The sequence below is a fragment of the Ahaetulla prasina genome, chromosome 1, assembly GCF_028640845.1.
Source record: "Ahaetulla prasina isolate Xishuangbanna chromosome 1, ASM2864084v1, whole genome shotgun sequence".
Taxonomy (NCBI): domain Eukaryota; kingdom Metazoa; phylum Chordata; class Lepidosauria; order Squamata; family Colubridae; genus Ahaetulla; species Ahaetulla prasina.
The window spans coordinates 257038604-257058039 of NC_080539.1; the positions used below are offsets into that span (position 1 = coordinate 257038604).

General features: G+C 39.5%; 1 protein-coding gene across 1 annotated transcript in view; it reads left to right on the plus strand.

The window, feature by feature from the left end:
* MYRF (myelin regulatory factor) overlaps positions 1–19436 on the plus strand; it is a 141645-nt gene that overhangs the window by 49560 nt on the left and 72649 nt on the right. The window contains exons 2-4 of the mRNA XM_058155595.1: positions 8651–8738; positions 9151–9525; positions 15916–15977. Of these exons, the coding sequence (XP_058011578.1) occupies positions 8651–8738; positions 9151–9525; positions 15916–15977 (525 nt within the window). The remainder of the gene's footprint in view (positions 1–8650; positions 8739–9150; positions 9526–15915; positions 15978–19436) is intronic.

A 19436-nucleotide genomic window follows, 5' to 3' on the forward strand; every position in this document is an offset into this window, starting at 1 on the left:
TATCAACGTTCCTTCCAACCTCCCCCTGACAGGTTTCAGGACAGACAGTCCTTTCGTGACAGGACCAGGCAATCCCAGACCAGACGTCCCTCCCGTGGATCCGGCTTTCGACCTTATCGCAGGAACAAATGACTATCCCGACCAGGATCCCATCGGCGGTCGTCTCACCAAGTTCGTCCCTACCTGGTCCCACACGACAACCGATGCCTGGGTATTGCAAACCATCACCCTTGATCTCTCACTCGAATTCAATTCAAATCCTCCGAGGAGATTCATCCAATGCCAGATTCCCAAAGAACCCACCAAGAGGGCTCAAATGGAAGACGAGATTCAACATCTGCTGTCCATCAGTGCCATAGAACCGGTTCCCACGCCTCACCAGGGGACCGGCTTCTATTCAATTCTTTTCCTAGTGGACAAGAAATCAGGCGGCACCAGAGCCATCTTAGACCTGAAGCAACTGAACCTTCATATCAAATATCGCAGATTCAAGATGCACTCCCTCAATTCAATCTTGGGAAGCATCAGAAGAGGGGACTATCTAACATCCATCGACCTCAAGGAGGCCTATCTACATGTACCCATCAGACCAGCCCACAGTCTCTTTCTCAGGTTCAGTTATACTGGAGCCCACTTTCAATACAGGGCCCTGCCCTTTGGTCTATCTTCCGCTCCTCGTACTTTCACCAAGAATCTGGATGCTGTGGCGGCCCACCTTCGCACAATTCCAGTAAGAATACAATGTTACCTGGATGATATATTGATTCTGTCGTCTTCCGCCCAGCAGGCGTTACGGGACTTACAGGTAACAATTCAATCCCTACAGGATCACGGCTTTTCGGTCAACAAAGCAAAGAGCCATCTAGTGCCTACGACCGAAATTGTCCATCTGGGAGCGAGAATCAACACCAGATCCTGCCAGGTGTTTCTTTCCCGAGACCGTCTCCTCAACATAAAAGACACGACAAAAAAGGTAAAGGCACTCAAGAGTGTTCCACTTTCACTGCTCTCACAGTTATTGGGAAAGATGGTCTCTTGTCTGTCGATCGTGCCCTGGGCACGTCTTCACTCACGACCCCTACAATGGTTACTTCTCCCACACCAAAGAACAGGCAACAGCAACACCGAAATCAGAATTCCTCTGCCTCCAAAGGTCAGAAAGTCTCTACAGTGGTGGCTGTCTCCAGCCCTGACAAAGGGCTGCTCATTCCAGGAACATTGCCGTCTTGTCCTCACCACGGATGCAAGCCTCTACGGCTGGGGTGCCCACCTATTAGACCAGGTGACCCAGGGTCGTTGGTCCCCCAACGACCTCAAGAACAACATCAACTGGCTGGAAATGAGAGCTGCTCATCTAGCTCTCAGGTACTTCCAAGGGCAGCTATCAAATCATCATGTGCTACTGCTGACGGACAACACTACCACGAAGGCCCATGTGAACCGTCAAGGAGGCACCCGATCCCGCATATTGATGAAAGAGGCTGCAGCCATAGGCCTGTGGGCAGAAAAACATCTTCTCTCACTACAGGCAGCCCACATATCTGGAGTCGCCAACACACAAGCGGATTGGCTGAGCAGGACGATCATCGATCAATCAGAGTGGCAACTGCATCCGGATCTGTTTCTCACAATCACGATCAAATTCGGGCAACCCATAGTAGACCTCTTTGCCAGCCCGACCAACAAACAACTTCCAAGGTTCTTCTCCAGGTTCCAAACCCCAGGAGCAGAAGGAACAGATGCCCTACGATGTCAGTGGCCCCGGGGCCTTCTTTATGCCTTCCCCCCCGACTCCCCTTCTGCCACGGGTCATACGAAGGATCTTGGAACAGAAGGCAGAAGTTCTCCTCATAGCTCCTTACTGGCCTCGACGGAGTTGGTTTGCGGATCTGGTGAGCCTGTCCGTCAATCCACCTTGGCGAATTCCACCGGATCAGATTTCTCTACACCAAGGAGCCATTCTCCACCCAGAACCTCAATGTTACCAACTAGCCGTCTGGCACTTGACAGGGAGATACTAAGGAAAGAAAAGCATTCCATGGAGGTCATCTCCACCCTTCTGGCTTCTAGACACCCATCCACTACGCGTATTTACGAGGCCACATGGTCATCATTCCATCGCTGGTGTCTTAGACATCGAATAGAACCTACTTCTGTCTCCATTAGACATATCCTGCAATTCCTCCAGGACGGATTGGACAAGGGTTTAGCCACCAACACCATCCGCTGGCAGGTTGCAGCTCTTGCCACTGTTTTATTCTGTGACGGGACCTCCACGCTTTCTCAACACCCCCGTATCCGACGTTTTCTGAGGGGAGCTTACAATCTGCAACCGCCTCCTGTACACAGATACCCTACCTGGGACCTATCCCTTGTCCTTCAGAAGCTTACGTCTTCCCCTTTTGAACCCTTGAGCTCCTCCAGTCTTAAGCTCTTAACCTTTAAAGTCGCTTTTCTCATAGCCATAACCTCAGCCCGCAGGATCTCCGAGATCGCTGCCCTTTCGGTCAGGAAGGACTTATGCATTTTTCACTCTAACAGAGTCATTCTCCGTTTAGACCCTACCTTTCTTCCTAAAATAAACACAAGCTTTCATAGGTCTCAAGAAGTCATCTTACTGGATTTTTGTCCTCATCCCAAGCATCCATCGGAGCGTCAGTGGCACACGCTGGACGTAAGAAGGGCCCTGCGTATTTACCTCAACAGAACAGCTCCTTTCAGGAAGACAGAATCCCTATTTGTTTCCTTTCAACCAAGGGCTCTGGGCACCAAAGTCTCCCCATCCACCATAGGCAGGTGGATAAAGGCCTGTATTTCCATGGCATACGACCAGCAGAAACACCATCTTCCAGGCCGCATCACTGCACACTCCACCCGCAGCGTGGCCACCACAGCTGCCTGGGCCACCCAGGCCTCTATCTTGGACATTTGCAGAGCAGCCACGTGGGCCTCTCCTTCGCCATTTATTAAAAACTACAAGATGGACCAATTTGCCTCAGCCGAGGCCTCATTCGGACGGAGGGTCCTGCAGCGAGTTCTTCCTGTTGCTGAGTCTTCCTAATCTTTCTTTTCCCGCCCTAGGGATATTTAGCTTGGGTATATCCCATTGCTTTGGACTCTCTTAGTAGCGTACAGGAGAAGGAACATTAGCTTATCTGAAGGTTCCTTCTATGTACGCTGCGTGAGAGTCCAACCCCTCCCTATTTTTACTTATTGTTCTTTTCTATATACAGGAATCTGGAGGTTATTGTTCCGTTTTTTTCCAGTTTTCAAATTGAGTTCGTCTTCTCCAATACCGCTTCTTCGTTAATAAACTGGAGCTAAACAGGAAGAGGAGGTGTGTTTAAACAAATTCAACTCAGTCTCGGACCAATCAGATGAAGTTAAAAACCCATTGCTTTGGACTCTCACGCAGCGTACGTACAAGGAACCTTCAGGTAAACCAATGTTCCTTCTCTACCTTCTTCTACTTTCCACAACCATCCTCCCCTTCTCTTATCTACATCCTCTCCTCCTTCCTCCCTACTCCTTTCTTCTCCCTCTTCTATCCCTCTTCCTTCCTTTCCTCTTCCTCCTCTTCTCTTTCCTACCTCCTTCTCTTCTCTACTTCCTTCCTCCCCATCATTCTGAAATGGTAGCCAGGCAGCTCCGATCTTACATTGATTATACATCTTCAATCATCTCTGTACATTAACCATCAATCCATTTTCTACCTCATCCCCCCCCCCTCCCTTCCCCTCCCTCCCCCCACCCCCTGGGACTTCCCAGAACCGAATACAGGGTATAAAACTAACAGTCAAAAATTAAAATATAACACAAATCATAATCCATAGTCACTCCTTAAAACCTCGACTCCCCGATCTCAGAAATTTCCAATTAAGTTCGTATTTGTTCTTCATTAAAGTACATAGTTTTTAATATCCAACCTTCATCAGTCAGTACCAAAACAACGTTCCATCTTCCAATATTCACCAAGGATTCTTCTGAAATGTCTTTCTTCCTTAAGCAGTCTCTCAAGAATAATTCATATTTCCAACTTAATTTCTTAAATTTTACGGTCCAACCTCCAAAGAAAAACAATAATCCATTTTTTCATATCTTTGGTATCATTTATATACATCAAATCAAATTACAAATATTATTGTTCATCCTATATTATCTCCACAATATATCAATTGTAATAATTAAAATCTTCACTTTACCTTACTTATATCAAATAACATTATTAAAATTACACCTATAACTTATCCAAAATATATCAGTTATAACAATTAAATTCTAGTTAACCATATAACAACATTACATCCATCTCTCAAATATAATATTTAATCTAAATTAAATTTTACTATCTATCCTCCAAAATTAAACAATATTCCATCTTCCTATTCCTTTATACCTCAAATATATCAAATAGTACCCCTAAAATTACACATTTATATCCAAAATAAATCATTTACAAAAATTAACCATAATCATATATAATAAAATTAAACATTCTCACTCCCATTATCTTCTATCTTACACATTTTCCACCATCTATTCACCATTCAACTTAACATCTATCGATAAAGGGTTCCCAATCTTTAATACATTAGTGTAGAAATCTCGTGCTTTAAAAACTGTATTAAGAAAATACTTTCTTCCTTTATAATTCACTGTTAAGCCAGCTGGAATCTCCCATCTAAAATATATCTGATGTTTCTTAAGCTCATCCACTAAAAAGGCAAATTCTTTTCTCTTTCTCAACATTTTAGGAGGAATTTCCTTCATCATTATTATATCTTGTCCTAGTATTTGAAATTTATTTTTATAAAATGCTTGCAAAATTCCATACCTAATCTTCTTATTTGTAAAATAAATAACCACATCTCTCGGTAAACACTTCTGCCTTGCCAACCAAGAATTAACACGATAAATTTTTTCAATATTAACTTCAAAATCTTCTGGTTCCACTCCATCTATCTGAGCAAAGGCCTGAATAAAAATCTCTTTCAAATTTTCTTCCTTACATTATTTTAATCCTCTCACCCTTATACCATATTCCATTAATTTATATTGTAATATAACCCTTTCTTCATCTGCCCTATCTACCTTAACCTGCTGCCCACCCGATCCATTCACCTCGCTGCCCACCCGAGCCAAGCACCATGCGGCCGGCGACCGAAGTCTGCCTGCATCCAAGTGTCTCTCTAGCCAGCGATTAAAGCACCTCGCTGGCCATGTGGCCAGCGACGAGCTTGGATCAGCTGACTAGCAAGAGGCTTGGATGCAGGCAGCCTTCTGTCGGCGGCGTGGCGCTTGGATCGGTGGGCAGCGAGGTGCGTGGATCAGGTGGGCAGCAGCCAGCTGCCCACCCGATCCATGCACCTCGCTGCCCACCCGATCCAAGCGCCACGCGGCCGCCGACAGAAACCTGCCTGCATCCAAGCATCTCTCTAGCCAGCGATTAAAGCGCGGCCAGTGAGGAGCTTGGATCAGGTGGGCAGCAAAGCGTGTGTCAATTGCCTCGGCCTTCTGCCCACCCAGCAAGACTGTCCTGCGGCCGCCTCCCACCCACGCAGCGCCAGCCTACCCTACCCATCTGGAGAAAGAGTGATGGAGAGAAAGAGGGGGGCAGAAAATGATGAAGGAGAGAAAGAGAGAGGAAGGATAGAAGGGGGAGAAAGATGAAGAAGAGAAAGAGGGGGAGAAAGATGGAGAGAAAGAGAGGGAGGGAGAAAGAGATTAAGGAGAGAAAGATGGAGAGAAAGAGGGGAGAAAGATGAAGGAGAGAAGGGGAGAAAGATGGAGAGAAAGAGAGGAGGAGAAGGAGAGATTAAGGAAAGGGGAAGAAAGATGAAGGAGAAAGAGGGGAGAAAGGGGAGAAAATGAAGGAGAGAAAGGGGAGAAAGATGGAGAGAAAGAGAGGAGGAGAAAGAGAGATTAAGGAGAGAAAGATTGAAAGAAAGGGGAGAAAGATGAAGAAGAGAAGGGGAGAAAGAGGAGGGAGAAGGAGAGATTAAGGAGAGAAAGATGGAGAGAAAGAGATGAAGGATAGAAGGGGAGAAAGATGAAGAAGAGAAAAGGGGGGAGAAAGATGGAGAGAAAGAGAGGGAGGGAGAAAGAGATTAAGGAGAGAAAGATTGAGAGAAAGAGGGGGGAGAAAGATGAAGGAGAGAAAGAGAGGGAGGGAGAAAGAGATTAAGGAGAGAAAGAGAGAAAGGGGGAGAAAGAGATGGAGAGAAAGAGGGAGGGAGAATGGATTTGTTCTGGTAATTGGTTTAACAAGCATGGCACTGAAAAAGTGACTTATGACCGTTTTTTTCACACTTAAGAACATTGCAGCAAACAGTCATTAGGGCAAAGAAGCTATGTCACATGACTACCTGGACATGCCCACCCGGTCACATGAAGCACCGCAGTTATGACATGAGTGACATGGTTATTAAAAATGCTGCAACAGGGATAAATGATGACCGGTCATAAGTGTGAGGACTGGTCAAAAGTGCGAGAACCTGTCAGAAATCACTTTTTTCAGTCCTCTGGGTAATCCCTATGCACATAGGGACTACCCAGACGGCTGAAAAAAGTGATTTCTGACAGGTTCTCACACTTATGACCAGTCCTCACACTTATGACCAGTCATCATTTATGCCTGTTGCAGCGTTTTGTGCATAGGGACTACTCAGAGAGCTGAAAAAGTTATTTTTGACCTGTCCTCACACTTTTGACCGGTCCTCACACCTACAACTGTCCTCACATTTTACATTTTGCGCCCTATCTTGTAACCGTGGTGAAGAGAAGCAGTTGTGAAATGAGTGACATGGTTGTTAAAAATGCTGCAATGGGCATAAATGTGAGGATGGTCATAAGTGCGAGGACCGGTCAGAAATGACGTTTTTTAGCCCTCTGAGTAGTTTCTATGCCCATAGCCATGGCCACCCGGTCACATGAGCAGGTAGCTCGCCCACCCAGTCACATGAGCCACTAGCCACGCCCACCCAGTCACATGACCACCAAGCCACACCCCAAAATAAGCCACGCCCACAGAACCGATTGTTAAAAAATTTGAATCCCACCACTGGGCAAAACTCACTTAACAACTGTTTCACTTAACAACAGGAATCTTGGACTCAATTGTGGTTAAGTCGAGGACTACCTGTACTGATGCTACTTCAAGAATGACTGTTCTAAGTAGAAGAGAAGGCTTAAAGCACATTTCTTAAACTTTTTCTTCTTAGAACCCCTTTTCACTTTTAAAAATTATGGAGGACTCCAAAAGAGCTTGTTTGTATGAGTTGTATTTATTGACATTTACTGCATTAAAAATTAAAATGGATCCTATTGTTGAATATTTATTGAATCATTCAAAAATAGCAATATCACATCCATAATATATTAACATATATAAAAAATGTTCATGAAACTTTTTTTTTAACAAAGTAAAACTTTTATCAAGTAAAAAGCAATCATGAAAACAGTAATAGTGCTTCAATGTTTTGCAAATATTTTCAATATCTGGCAAATAATTTCGATGCTATAGATCCCTGTTGTACATCTCTTGGGGCAGACCACACTTTAAGAAGCACTGGCTTAAAGCCACTGGAGCTTAAAATATGATTTTACTTCTTATTTTATCCTCCCTCCTTTCTCCCCAGTTCTCATGCCATAGGGGCAATACAGAAAATGGTGTTCCTGTTATTGGGTTACCAAATCTTGATAGGGGATATTGGTTGGTATTGAAGGGATGAAGGTCATATGAAGCCTGCAAGCCAACCAGCCAGCCAATCAAATCAGCCTTTAATATATGAGAAGGTAGACAACTTTATTTATAACTATGACAGGAATGTAAGAAGCAGCAGGGCAGTCATTGATTTTGGTTAGCTCAGAGTAATAGACTGGAATTAATTATTTCTCTTAAGAAAGTGCAGTTTTGCTGTTAAGATAGCCAGTTGACAGAACATTGTTTCAATATGGCGAATAAATCATCTTCTACAAGTTTGTAGCTTTTTGTAGAAACAAACCACATGATTTGACAATAAAGATTCTCAACCATCCAGGCAAAGATATCGGAAGTTTGAATCATTGAATCATTTTAGGGAAGAATCACCTGAGGTTGGTGTGGCAGGAGTTGGTACATTCCAGCGACCTTCTGCCTAACCGCCTTGCGCTGACTGAGGAAGCTGCCTGGATGGGCAGTGAAATGTCTCTGAAATTAAAAATTAGTCCAGTTACAAAGATTCAACATTCAGACATCTCTGCCTGGATGACTGAAAATCTTCATCGACATTTTGCAACAAATTTTGTGTCCACATGATTCAGAGTGTCAATTCTAGCTCCATTTCTCTCCCCCCCCCCCACATCCTTACCACTATATATGTTATATACATACTGGTTCAAATATGGATGCATGTTTTGTTTTAGGTGCATGAAACTTTGTGAATAAAATGGTTTCCTTTTTTCCAGCTGATTATTCTAGAGTAATAAATACTCAGTTTTTATCATCTGGGTTGGATTTCCTTTTCCATTTCAATTAACATTTTAAAGTAAATTTTGTTATTTAAATCAGAAGTTTTGGTATGGGGAATTATCAGAGCTCTGTTTGTCCTTATAGAAAATGACTTATCTTGTCTGGTTTTCTATTTTATGTGATATCTGGTCTTTCTTTCAGGTCATGATATTAATGGAGCTCTTGAAGCATCAAACATTGACACCAGCATTCTGGAAGAATACATCGGTAAAGAAGACTCACAAGATATGTAAGTGTCCTTTTTCACTTTCACTTTTATTCTTAATACTCCATGATGTTGTTTGATGTAAGAGTGATAATGAGGGTTGCATATGAGATTATGGTGATGTGAGCTAATATTTTCTTCATCTTTTGCTTCCATTCTTTTCAGTACTTTTACATATTTTCCTAATTGGGGAGTACTGCAGGTTTTGCTTTTGGCTTTCCTTTATGTTTTAACCTATCCACTAAGAGTTAGTTAGATGTGCAGATCAAGCCAATATACTTGTTCAAAAAAGAAAAAAACATGGTTAAAAATCCTGGGTTGACGTTATGGCTGAATCCAACAATGTATATATGACTAGAAATAGACACAGACTTTATATTACGTCAGAGTGGCCAGATGCACCTATTTCACAAATGGTTCAACTTTTCTCTTTCAGTTCTGATTTAGATTCCATCTCTGACATTCCAGCATCAGCCGGTTATCCTCATACTCAGCCTGCCAGCTCTGCCACTGTCAATGCATCTGTCTCCAGTATTGGTCATGTAATTACTCCTGTACCTAGTGGTAACTTCCATCATGGTCCCCCAAGCACCCAAATCCCAGTCCGTCATGGTCTCCATCCTGGCCCTTCAAGCAGTCAAGTTCCAATACGGCACGGACCCCCCTTGCCAAATCCATGTGGGTCCAGTTACAGTGCTCATCTCAACTGCAATAACAACAATGGCATGGTAGTACCCAAAGGGTTTCTCAGTGGCCACTGCCTGTCCAACATACCCCCTCCAATCAAATCAGAAGCCTCCTACACATCTGGGTAAGTAAGGGATTATAGTTATGCAAATATAAATTTCCAGAGCCTTAAACTGATAAATAAAATGGTTGAAGACTTAAAACAATGTGAACAAATCTGTAATGTCTCTTACCAACCAATGTCATCTTAGTCTTCAAACATAACATGGGGGATTAGACAGGGAGACTGAAAAAAAAGTGTGAATCAGTTTTAGGGAACTGAACTAGATCATCTGTAGGTTTTCCATTATAAATCCATTTGACTAATATGTGGAATCCAGATCAAATTTCATTTTTTTTAACAGAGATGGGATATTTTGTTTTAGTCGAAAAGAGATTATGAAAAGATTTAAAGGAATTATATATTTGCTGACTTCTGCAAAAGAGAGCTTAAAGAGAGTTGGGACAATTAGAGAAGGACTAGTAAATGAAACACTGAATCTTCATTGCAATTTTGTAGGGGTGTATGAAAATAATGCCAAAATAGAAAACCAAAAGGCTGTTTAAGATAGGCAGGGAATAAAATTATAATATTATAAAGAAATTTCCCAGAAAAAAATAATTGTGAAACAAAAATGACCAATCATTCAGATTTCTTACAGGAACCATTATGTTTATAAAGTCAACTACATACTAGCTTAGCAATGCTTCCTAGCTGTTGACAGAATGATTCCACAAACATTTATGGATATTATAATCTGCTAAAGAAGGATGAGTCACAAAATTTAAAGTATGCAATTGATGAGATTTGAGCAGATTAGTTAGGCTTGAATTGAATCCTACACAAGAGTTAAAAACTGGAAGGTGGGCTTGAGAAAGTAGATTTGGACTAGCTAACTTGAGAAAACACTATATTTGGGTGTGGGTCCTGAAGACGTCTTATACCAAAATGCACAATTAGATCTTTTTTATCTTAGATTGACAAGATTAGATCATGGTTTTGTATTTACAATTTTTTCCATCAAATAAGAAGAAATGTATTTATCAGCTATAAGGAATGTCCCTTATTCCAGTGTGTGCCTTTACTTCATAGTTCACACCTGGGATTGCCCCTGCATTATGACAGTGTAGGCATTATGACAAATGTAACACCACTAGATGGCACTCATGCATCCCATTTTTTTTAAAAAAAATATGCTGAAATCTCATGAGATTTTGACCATTTCTAATTTGTAATTGCTCAGAGATAACCACCACCAAAAAAAAAGTGTTCTTTTCATTCACATAAATATTGACAGGCAGGCCAGGGTGTTTTGTCTTGATTTTCAAAATATGCATATTTAGATAAAATTAGGGCTACCCCAAGTAACTTTTCAAATCTGGAAATCCTGGATTATGCATCTGGTCTATAAAACCGCCCTGAGTCCCTAGGGAGATAGGGTGGTATAAAAGTGTGAACAAATAAATAAATAAATAAATAAAAAGTCATACAGAGAGAAATGAAACCAAGGGAACAGCCTGGATCTGGAATACCCATAAGACACCCACTTGCCAGTCTTGACTAATTACTCTTTAAAATGTTATTTATTTTTTAGTGAGAAGCAAGCATTAATTACAAAACAAAACATAGCTTTCTGTGTCATCTTTTCTCCCCCATGAATAGCTTTAGACCTTACATGACTCCATACTCAATAGCAGTTCCTGCTGCCATTCACAAATCTCAAGAGCAGTTTTGTTTTTTTCCCCTTGAAATCTGGTACCCTGTTTCATTTTGGTGCCTTAGAAGAATGGTGAGTTCACCTCTATGGGCCTTAAGAATCTTTAAAAAATAAAAACTGATAGGTAGCTGTAGATCAAACTTCTGTTTGAAAGCATACTCCGCCTGTAGAAATACAACAACGACAAAGTAGGTAGTACTTTATTGGGGGTAAGTAACATACTGATAAATCAGTACTTAGAAGATTGCCTTTGGTTGGTGTTCTGAGGACAGAACAAATTTCCTCTGTGCTATCAGAGGATAGGACAGCTACCGTATATACTCGAATATAAGCCGATCCGAGTATAAGCCGAGGTCCCCAATTTTACCCCAAAAACTGGGGTAAACTGGGGACTCGAGTATAAGCCGAGGGTGGGAAATGAGGCACCTACCGGTTGGGGAAAGCCTCCTCCTCAGCTGAGAAGGCTGGCGGCTCCCCGCCCGCCCTCTCACTGCACCGGCAGGGCTTCCGTCCGCAAATGTGAAAAAGAAAAAACTCGAGTATAAGCCGTATATACTCGAGTATAAGCCGATCCGAGTATAAGCGAGGCTTAAAAAAAAAAAACTCGAGTATAAGCCGTATAGACCCGAGTATAAGCCGAGGGGACGTTTTTCAGCACAAAAAACGTGCTGAAAAACTCGGCTTATACTCGAGTATATACGGTACTTATTTTTAAGTCTGTGCCTAAAACCTCACATTCTTGTTTTCTATCTCAAATTAAAATATACTTCAGTTTGCAGGTTAATTGTTTCACTGTCTTTGCCAGGCTTTCTAATTCTTTTATTAGACTAAACTTATATACGTTCAGTGCTGTAAACCGTTCTGATGTAACATATTCTTCTCTACTTTCATTTTCATCTTGAAGTTAATTTCAAAATCCTACCTACTTTATGAAAACTAGTGTTTTGCACTATTTCTCTTGTCATCACGAAAAGTAAAGACTGTGAACTACTATGTAAATTGATAGGTCCACTAACTTTAAATGTTTAAATGAACTGCAGCTAAAGACTTGATTGTTCTGGGTATTTTAATAGTCTGAATGTAATTGTGAAAAATCTATGAACTTTTTCCACATAGATAGAATACAATGAGCAGTAGAAGGAATCAAAACTGTATTCTATAGTTTTATGAGACAGCTTTACATTCTGAAAGATGACCTACAATATTTTAAGAAAACAAATCCTGGTATAGAAGAAAACAAATACAAAAGTCACATAGTAGTCTAGCCAGAATTTTCAACTAATGATTAGATATTAGCACTGTTGTAACAAGTGTACTAAGTGTAAAAGTCTATGGTTTTAAGTATAACTACTGACCTGCTGTTCAGACAATTACCCTGATTATCCCACCCAAGTGGGAAATTCAGAGTTGTCCTGAACTGACTCTCCATTAACTCATTTTCTACTTGGGTTTTACTGTATTTTCTTCTGTACCTTTTCACTTTCAACTGGCTTATTTCTGTTTACTTGACTTTGCCGTTCAGTATTGATAGCAGTTGTTATCAGCTGCTGGAAGGTATGTATAGAATCAGACTTTTAAGCTGGGACTGACCTCGCTGACCTGTTAGAAACTTGCAAGACTTCCTTATGGAACAAATAGGTTTGTTTTGAAACTCCAAGAACCAGCTGTTAATTTTGAGGAATTCATTTTCAATTTTGCTTTAAAAATGACATTTATTGAAAATATTTTGCACTTGAAGTAAATCTAAAAGAATCTAAATCATTTCCTACTCTGTTTATTTGTCTGTAATGTTCTTTGCAGACTGGGATAATACAAATATATTAGTAAAATTACCTTGACAGAAACAACAATTTAACAGAAACGAAAACATTTGGCTTCTTTCTTGAGTCTAATAGATTTTTCTATTTGGGGGTTTATGTGTGGACTGTTCTACTTTTTAAAAGTTGTATTGTGGTATTTAATATACAAATAAACAGAAAAAAGAATAACAATAGACAAAATTAAAAGAAGAATGGAAAAAGATTCAGGTGAAATGAACCAGAAAGAAAAATAATGCTGAAATAAATATAAATATACATGAAACAAAAATAGTTTAAATCTATACCACATGGTTGATTGGGCTTTACAAAATACCAGTAAAAGGCCATTTTATAGGTAGAAAGTGAATGCATGTCTTCCATTCAAATTTTTAAATCAAATTTAATGTTTTTTCACCTGTTTAGCTATATTCCACTCATAGTAAATCAAAATTCTTCATACTTCCTTAAATTATAAATTTCAAAATATAATATTACATTCACACTTTTATCTCTTGACTTCTTTTTCCTCACCCTATTAGCAACCTTATGAATATTAAAACAAAATGTTGCTACCATAGAACAAATCCAAAACTTAGGAATCCTCCTTGAACAGAGGAATTGATCCAATCCATACTACATATCCACTGGTGTAGCCTGTAAAACACCCCCCATAATCCTTTTTTATATTAATTAAATATTAATTAAGCTCATAGAATGCTAATGAAACACTCTTTAAAACTCTGAGGAAACCTTTCTACAAATAACTATTCCAAAGTAGTGAAATGAGTTAAACAAAATGAATTTTACAAACATCCATAGAGATCTAGATATAATAGGAAATATATTATACATTTTTTCATTATAAGAATAACTTGATAATTTACCATAGTGCTGTATAATATGCTTAATTTGGATCAAGAGTTTTAGTAATTATCAGGAAGAGATAGAATAGCATTGACATATGACAACAATTTAAATTTTACTGTGGCTGTCATGATATTCAAAGTATACTTAGGTTGCCTAATATATAGGATGAAAGATTCCAAAATCAAATTCAGTAAAAGAGGAGAAAATGAACTACCTGGATATCCTAATAGCGAAGAACTGATTATAGCAATAATAACAATAGGTTGGGCTACATTTTAATGCAATCAACTAAATTGGAAGGAAAAGATATCTGAGAAAAACATGCTTTAGAAATTTTAACTGCATAATATCAAAGGCTTTTTTCATTTCCAACAAAGTAAATATAGCCAGATCCAATTTATATGTTTGTGTACCAAATAGAATAGAATAGAATAGAACAGAATAGAATAGAATTGAATTGAATTGAATTGAATTGAATTGAATTTATTGGCCATGTGTGATTGGACACATAAGGAATTTGTCTTGGTGCATATGCTCTCAGTGTACATAAAAGAAAAAAATACCTTCATCAAGGTACAACATTTACAACACAAACAATGGTCATAGGGTACAATTTAACCCTTAATGATCCACTAATTTAACCCTTAATATCCACTAATAATCCAAAATTGTTCATTTTATAAAATCCAATTTCTCAGGATGAATTACAGAAGTTAGTTAAATTTGAAGTGCTTATGAAAAAATGATGGTAAATATTTTACCACTTATGTTTAGGTAATCCTTAACTTACTACAGTTGGGACCAGAATTTCTACTGCAAGTCATTGCAATTGCAAGCTGAGTTGCACCCAATTTTACAAGTTTTACAGTGGTTGTTAAGCAATTCATCGCAATTGTTAAGTGAATCACACAGTCATTAAGTGCATCCAACTTCCCCAATGGGCAACAAAAAGTTTGTAGATCATAATCACATGACTTCAGGATGCTGCAACCAGTTGCAAATGCAAGCCAGTTGCCAATGCCAGTCTTGCACTTGCATGATCGAGGGGGTGGTGCAAGGGACATAAGTCCAAGTACAGGTCATAAGTTAGTTTTTTCAAGACCATTAGAACTTTGAACTGTTGTTAAATGAACAGTCATAAGTTGAGAATCTTGTAATTTGTATACTCTACAAATTTATCCACTTTCAGACTTACCGGTATGAAAGCATTGTTAAAAAAGGTATCATGTAAACTTTCAGCTCCATATAAATGAGAAAGTCAATTAAATCCTTACGCCTGTCTGTAGAAAAACCACCAGGACTAGAAGCTTTGCTTAATTTCACTGACTTAAGAAATAATGGGGCAGCTAAATAAGTTGTTTGATCCTGTGGAATCTTTGGAAGATTATTTTATTTACAAAAGCATTAATTCATATTCTTTGTCATGCTTGAGTTAGTTTTGCTTGAAATTGCTTTCTGGGTAATCTCGGGGCTACCTGATAAAACTACAGTTTGACCCATAGATTTACAGAAATGTTGTCAGTGGGTCCTTCTCTGTATTTGTGGTGAAGATGGCAATCGTCTTCTTGAGCAACAGATTCGGTCTGGCTTCTTTCAGACAAGGATGACCTGCTGAGTGAAGTAGGGTGGATCTCTTTAGCAGATAAACAAAAACCATGACATGAAATGCCTAAGAATGATACATCAAAATGCTCCTGCTAGGAATAGTATGGGTGTGAGAGAATACCTACTAAAAACACCCCAGTCTTTTTCATTGGGGAAGGGCTGTAGTGAATTGTTTGGAGTGCTAAAACTGGAAGGTTTCCTGCTACTCTGGGCAGGAACAGCTATTGGCCGTTTTGGTGGAAGGGAATTGTTACTAGATGACCTGCTGTATTAGAGATAAGATTGAGTTCAGGTTCAGAAGCATTTGTATTCAAGAACCTTGATGACGAATTCGTACTTAATTTCTGCTAACCAGGGGTGGTGTAGATAATGGGGCTATATGCTCTCTCAGTCCATCCACCTAGGATTCAGAACCTATTTTACCGTAATCACTTCTGCTAGACATTTGTTTGACCTTTTCCTCTCTTTTTCTCAATTGCTCTTCAGCACTTTACCCGACTCTCCCCCAGACTCCGGATCCGAAGCTTACTCCCCTCAGCAGGTGAATGGTAAGTGCTAAGATTAGAGCCCAAGCACCAGCCTTCCCCCCCTCTTTGGTTGGCAGGAGTGGTTGGCTCTGAAATCTTTATCAGAAAAGGGAAAAACAGACTGCTGCACTACGTGAAGAGATTATCAGTTAGTAAATATTCTTAGACTTTCGTCTATTGTTTTCCCACTACCCTTTTTGAAAGGGGGAGCGGTTTGGGTGGGCAGGACCAAGAACACAAGACCGTGTGGGAAGGGAAAGGTGTACTTCTGCCTTCCCAGAGAGAAGGAGAAATGGATAAGGGTGACCTGCCCTGTGAGGACACGGAGCCGAAGGATTAAGCCTCATTTTGTTGGGTGAACATGCTGTTAAGACTCCTGCAGGTTTATGTAAAGACAAATCCGTGCTGGAAATGAAGAACAAAACAGAGGTATTGTCATGAGCTTGTTTTTAGGTGGTGAGTATACTCTGTGGCTCCTGCCCTCTCTTTGTATGCTATATTTGATGTCAAGGACTCTCTTCCCATTTTTGTGACAGGCACAGAAGTCGTAGGTGCATCACAGAGGGTGGGTCTTTCTCCCTCTCTCCCTCTTTCTCTCCCCACGCCCCTTTAACCAGATGGCGTCTGTTCTGTGCTGCCCATGCTTTATAGGTGTGAAAGGGGAGAATTATGTCTCACTAGCTACTTTTATTGTCTTTTTCTGAGGTTGAGACAATTCGTAACAGGGGCAAAAGAATTAAGGACATGGTCCTGCCTGTGGCAAACTTCAGAAGTTTCCCCATGGCCCCTGCCTTTAAAATTTAAGCCTTGTTCATTGTGGAAGTAGCTCCTTCTCCTTTCTCTGTGAAAAAGGTCAAGAGTTCTTTTTATCTCACTACAAAAATCCCTGGAATTCCTCCTGGCCCTTTTTTTTAAATATAGCCAAGAGGCCAGAGTATTTGCCACAGAGTGAACTGCTTTCTCTCACCATTAAAACAACAGCACCTACCTCATCATCAGGGGGAGGGAGGAATAATTGGAACTTCAGATTTTTGGGGTAATGCACCAAGTCCAGGAAGCCCTGGAGTATGTATAAAGAGTTGCATTTCTGACCACATAATTTCTAAAATTCTTCTCTTATTTTGAGAGAGGCGTTTTCGCATGCCAAGTAACCTTGAGACGTGAAAGACGAGATAGCTTTCAAGAACATATATATTGCCTCAATGTTCATTCTACGGTAGTGGTTATACAATTCAGTTTTCAAACAATAAACATTTGGATTTGCTGTTGCTCCTACTTAGTGCATTACAAAGCCTAAAAGTGTTTGAAAATTGAAATTGTAGTAGGGTTTCAGTTTCATCTAGAGCACAGTTCTGTGACCACACCTTATCTTGAAGTAGTGAAAAATTAGTTTTTGCTAAATATTTTGTTTTATCTGTTCTGAAACAGCTGCCAACCATTGTCATTCCTAAAAGTTCTGGTGGTACTTGGGTGTTTGTGGGGAGTAGGGGTTGTCAGGTGGGATTTCGCCATCCTTTGTCATTTGATGTCGTTTCTAAGCTTCAACCTTCATTTAACTTTAGCTTATTAATAAACATATTTTAATTTTCATCCAACTTCACAATAAGCTTTTGTGATAGTTATTTTTTAAGAAAGGAAATGGGTGAGCGCTAATGCTATTTTTTATTATGTTTTATGTCAACCTCCTCTGTGTTTAATCCCCCCCTCTAATTTCATAATCATTTTTGCTTCCTCTGTTAATGCCTCCTTCTACAGAAGAATCTGATTAATTGCCCTGAACATTAACTATTTCACTCCAGTAACTTTAAAGGTTGGAAGGGCACTAAGTCTGAATTCGTTTGAACGGAATGTTCATTTTTCGAATTCTCTTCGTTATTTGTTTTCTGTGGGTGGATTTTTTGGAGAAACCTTTGGATATTGGGAAGCTGAAGTCAGAGAATAATGATGGCAAGAAATGAGGACAAAAGGATACCTATTGGATGAATTGAAGGTCTTATTATTTTGCACTGATCATTGTACTATTGATCAGTACAAAATAATAAAACGTTCCCAGTTACCAAACTGTGGCCATCAGAGTTAGGATGAACTCAGAATTGGGATGAACTTACACTGCTTGCTTCTCATATGAACTTAAAATATGTAATGGAATAGTTTAGGTATCCAGTTTATTTTTACAGCATTGCTAAATAAAAAGTTTGGTTCAAGGACACTATTTCATATGTTGGTTTTGTTATAGCTGGCCTTACAAAAGTGGTTTAATAAAATGTGCATGAAATCCACTTTATTTGTTTTTATATATATACACACACTTACATATATACACATATCATAGGATAAACAACCCCCATATAATATAATATACATCTATAAAAATACTTCAATATTGCTTTAATCTTTAACTTCTTCAATTTTGACAATTTCTAATTATTGGTCTTAAAATGGAATGTGGATAGTTAAAAGAGCTGTTTGATTGGAGGGTGGAGATGGAAGAATGGCTGAATTACTGGTCTTTCTGAACCATAATAATGCTTGCTTCTATTATTGATTTTTCTGGTCCAAATAGTGATCAAAATTAAACCCTCTTCTTCCATTCTTCTTCCACATGTTACCATTACAATCACATCCTGTATTATCTATGGGTGATGAACAGTGTGTTCATCTGGAGGGTGGACACCAGATTGGAGAAGGCCACACTAATAAGCTTGGGGGGAAACCAATATCTATAAGCAGATTTGTCTTTTTTTACCTCCTGAGTTTCTTATAATTCAAAGCATGTTAATTCTGGCTTTGAATGGAACCTTTTTGAGTTAATAAGAGTGTTAGCCCTACACTCTGTCAGAGCAAAGCCCTATGTATACATTTCCAATTTTAAATCACGCTTCAAAGTTAAGTAAACTTCAATCTGTTGTACTAAGGAGGGATGTGAACTTGAGTCAAGGGCTTTGGTGAATGTTCTGCAGACACTTTCTGCAAGCTATAGCCTTCTAAATGATATAGACTGCAACTTCCACTTGTTTTGGCCATTAGCTATGATAGCTACAATAACTGTGGATGATGGGAGATGCTTATTATGCTAAGCACCCTTAATTGGCAATACTTCCTTAGGAAAGTTTGCTCTATAGTCTGCCTCAGTAATGTAATTACCTTCACAAACATTATGAGCATCGTATGTTATAGGCCATTCCTATAAATGATAAGAAAGAGGATTTGCTGTATTTTTCTTTTTTGCTAACCAAGTGGCATGCAATGAGTATTTATCACTGGAAATGATTATTTGCTCAAATGAGTAAAATGGTTCCTCTATGAACTACTTTGTAGTTAAACCTTGAACAGGATTGATCAAGTTCATTTTGCAAACTTGTTTATTATTTCGAACATGGAAAAGCTGAGAGGTAATAATAATTCTATTTTCTAGAATTCTATTTTCTATTCCAAAATAGAAAATTTACCGTGTCTCTGTATGGATCCTAGTGTACTTTT